This window comes from Morone saxatilis, unplaced genomic scaffold (assembly GCF_004916995.1).
Source record: "Morone saxatilis isolate NCDOM2014 unplaced genomic scaffold, NCSU_SB_2.0 Contig12, whole genome shotgun sequence".
NCBI classification, from domain to species: domain Eukaryota; kingdom Metazoa; phylum Chordata; class Actinopteri; family Moronidae; genus Morone; species Morone saxatilis.
The window spans coordinates 487,428-490,903 of NW_023339674.1; the positions used below are offsets into that span (position 1 = coordinate 487,428).

The following is a 3,476-nucleotide window of genomic DNA, read 5'->3' on the forward strand; positions in this document are numbered from 1 at the left end:
GTCTGTCTGTCTGTCTGTCTGTGTCTGTCTTCTGTCTGTGGTTACAGTGTACCTGTCTGTCTGTCTGTCTGTCTGTCTGTGGTTAACGTGTACCTTCCTGTCTGTCTGTCTGTCTGTGGTACAGTGTAACCTGTCTGTCTAGTCTTTGTCCTGATCCGTCGTGTTACAGGTGACCTGTCTGTCTGTCTGTCTGTCTGTGGTATACAGTGTACCTGTCTGTCTGTTTGGTCTGTGGTTACAGTGTACCTTTCTGTCTGTCTGTCTGTGTACAGTGTACCTGGTCTGCTCTGTCTTTTCCTAGTGCGTTACAGTGTAACCTTCTGTCTGTCTCTCTGTCTGTCTGTGTGTTACAGTGTACCTGTCCTGTCGTTGTCTGTCTGTGGTTACAGTGTACCTTGTCTGTCTGTTGTCGTGGTAGCAGTTGTACCCTGTCTGCCTGTCTGGTCTGTGGTTACAGTGTACCTGTCTGTCTGTCCTCTGTGGTTTACAGTGTACCTGTTCTGTCTGTTGTCTGTCTGTCTGTCTGTCTGTGGTTACAAGTGTACCTGTCTGTCTGTCTGTCTGTCTGTGGTTACAGTGTACCTGTCCTGTCTGTCTGTCTGTCTGTCTGTCTGTGGTTACAGTGTACCTGTCTGTCTGTCTGTCTTGTCTGTCTGTGTTACAGTTTACCTGTCTGTCTGTCTGTCTGTCGTGGTTACATGTGTACCCTGTCTGTCTTCTGTCTGTGGTTACAGTGTAGCCTGTCTGTCTGTCTGTCTGTCTGTGGTTACAGTTACCTGTCTGTCTGTCTGTCTGTCTGTCTGTGTTACAGTTGTACTGTCTGTCTGTCATGTCTGTCTGTCCTGGTGGTTACAGTGTACCTGTCGTGTCTGTCTGTCTGTCGGTGGTTACAGTGTATGTCTGTCTGTCTGTCATTGTCTGTGGGTTATACAGTGTAGCCTGTCTGTCTGTCTGTCTGTCTGTCTGTGTTCAATGTACCTGTCTGTCTGTCTGTCTGTCTTGGTTAAAAGTGTACCTGTCGTCTCGTCTGTCTGATGGTTACAGTGTACCTGTCTGTCTGTCTGTCTGTCTGTGGTTACAGTGTACCTGTCTCACGTTCCACATGAGCACAGATTGTTTGTGGTGCGTTCAGGTGTCTCACAGGTGAGGCTCGTTATCAGCACATACAGGTGGGAAACAAACGGCGGGACCTTCATTAACTTCACATCCAACAGACACAAACCCACCTGCTCAGAGCGCGTGACTGTGCGCGCGCGGCTCACCTGAGAGCACACCTGAGGAACCAGGAAGTGAAACTGAGAGAGAAAGAACCGATATGTGTTAACTAATCAATAAATCTATCTGCTCTGCCTTCACATGGAGTATACTGTGAACGTGTGTCACAAGCAGTGATTGATTGATCGGTTATTGATCAGTCAGCAGGTTCAACTCGCAACAGGTGCATCAAACTTTATAAACGGGATAAAAACAGCTGTTCAACCGGTAACTCCTGAAAACACACATTAATAATTCAACCTCGACGTTTGAGTCAACTTCTGAATGTTTTGATGAGTTTAAACGACCGATAATCATCGATCAATAACTTCATCAGCTGCAGCAGCTCGCTAACAGCTGGCTAGCCGCTAACGTGCTAACGCAGCTTCTTAAAACGGTTTAAAATCAGTATTTTGTGGATATTTCACGCGGATAAAGAGTCGGAGGAAGCGACAGACAGCCACAGGTGAAGCCACAGACGACAGACAGGTTAAAAAGGGTTTTAAACTGGTTTAAAAACTCACATGAACTGAATCCAGTTTGGCACCAGTGTCGCTTTAATGCTGCGTTCGAGAGCCGTCGGGAATATGAGCTTCCACCAGGAGTCACATATTGTGTTTACTTTTACTCCCTGACAACAGTAATACGTTACTAGGTACGTTACTTTTCTACCATACGACCCACACTTACTGTAAAACCACATAAGTTCATTTAAGTGAAGAAAATGTTGAAACAGAAATTTTTAGTAAAACTAATTAAGTTAAAGAAACATTGTAGATTAATTAGCTTTAGTACATTTTAGTGACAGACTTTATTTTGTGATTTAAATTTGTATTGTAAAAACAAAAGGAACGTTTGTGTCACTTAAAATTACGAGTAAATGCTACTTAATCAAAGATTTTGTTTTGTTTGTTTATATTACTTTAAATGTTTGATAAAATCCATTTCAACACGTTTTTAAATTTGAGTTTAAAAAAATGTTTTAAAATGAATTAACAAAAGTTGTCATCGATCTTTTTGAGTTGTGTCAACAAATGTTTGAGTTTGGAAATCAGCTTTTCCTCTAAAATAAAAGCTGTTTTTAATTACTTAATTACTTAGTTTTTCCACGTTGTGTCAACACAACTCATCAAAATAATGTTTGAAACTTAAAAAGTTTATAAATAAATTAGAACCATTTATTTAAGTGGTGACAATCCACTGAATTACTTTTTAGATCGTCCTTGTTTGTTAAAATCAAAGTAACTGAATATTTCCACGATTACAGAAATTAATCCAAGAATGTGATTGATTGTTGAAAATCAAATTAGTAGACGTTCTAACAAAATAATGTTGAAACTAATTATTTTCTAGGAGAGTAACTGTAATGTTATTACTGACATTTATTAGACATTAGTTCCACTACTAGTTACTGAGGAAAGTAATATTATTACTGTGATATCATTAGAGCTGTTTGAATGGTGCATTCAGGTCCTCTGTGTGAAGACTAATAAAGTAAAGGACTAAACAGAACAAGAAAAGATTAACTTTAAGACCATTTCAATTAATTTTGTAGTTTTATTTTAAATTTCAATGATTAAATGTGATTAAAGGACACGATGAGGAAATAAAATTAACTGGTGCATTTAACAATCTTTGAATACAGTTTTGAGGTTGGAAGTTTGTTTAAGCCAAATGTTTTGTGTTTGTTCTTAAAAAACTACAAAAATATGACTTTATATAAAATATATGTATTATAATTACCTAAATTAGAAAAGATAAGATGTTCCTTCCCCTATATGTGAAATTAAAATCAGTAGTAGTAGTACAAAGAGTAAAAATTAAGAGAATAAAATATAATAAAACATAAAATATATACACTGTATATAATAAAGTAGAACGTGGTAAGCAGAGTTTATTGATCCCACACTGAGGGGAATTTACTGACTACAGCAGCTCCAGATAAAATACAATAGAAACAGAAAATAAACATTAAATAAAACATACAATAGAAAAAAGACAAAAAAAAAGAGTTCTATGTAAACTATGTACAGCTGCAAATGTTACAAGTAAAGCCAATAACACATACATGTTGTTGAAATAAAAGAATACTCTTTTCATATCACAATGTTGATTATTTAATTGGTTAAATTATTGTGACACTGGTTGTTGTATCGCTGCACCGCAACGCTGAATTCCGATTATTCGCACAGTCCTGAACGCGTCATCCTGTCACGTGACGC

At 38.1% G+C, this 3,476-nt stretch overlaps 1 protein-coding gene across 1 annotated transcript in view; it reads right to left on the bottom strand.

Moving 5' to 3' along the window:
• Positions 1-3,476, bottom strand: part of patj (PATJ crumbs cell polarity complex component) — a gene marked incomplete in the record, with an annotated part of 80,891 nt that overhangs the window by 75,299 nt on the left and 2,116 nt on the right. The window contains 1 exon segment of the mRNA XM_035653518.1: positions 1,227-1,295. Coding sequence (XP_035509411.1) covers positions 1,227-1,295 — 69 coding nt within the window.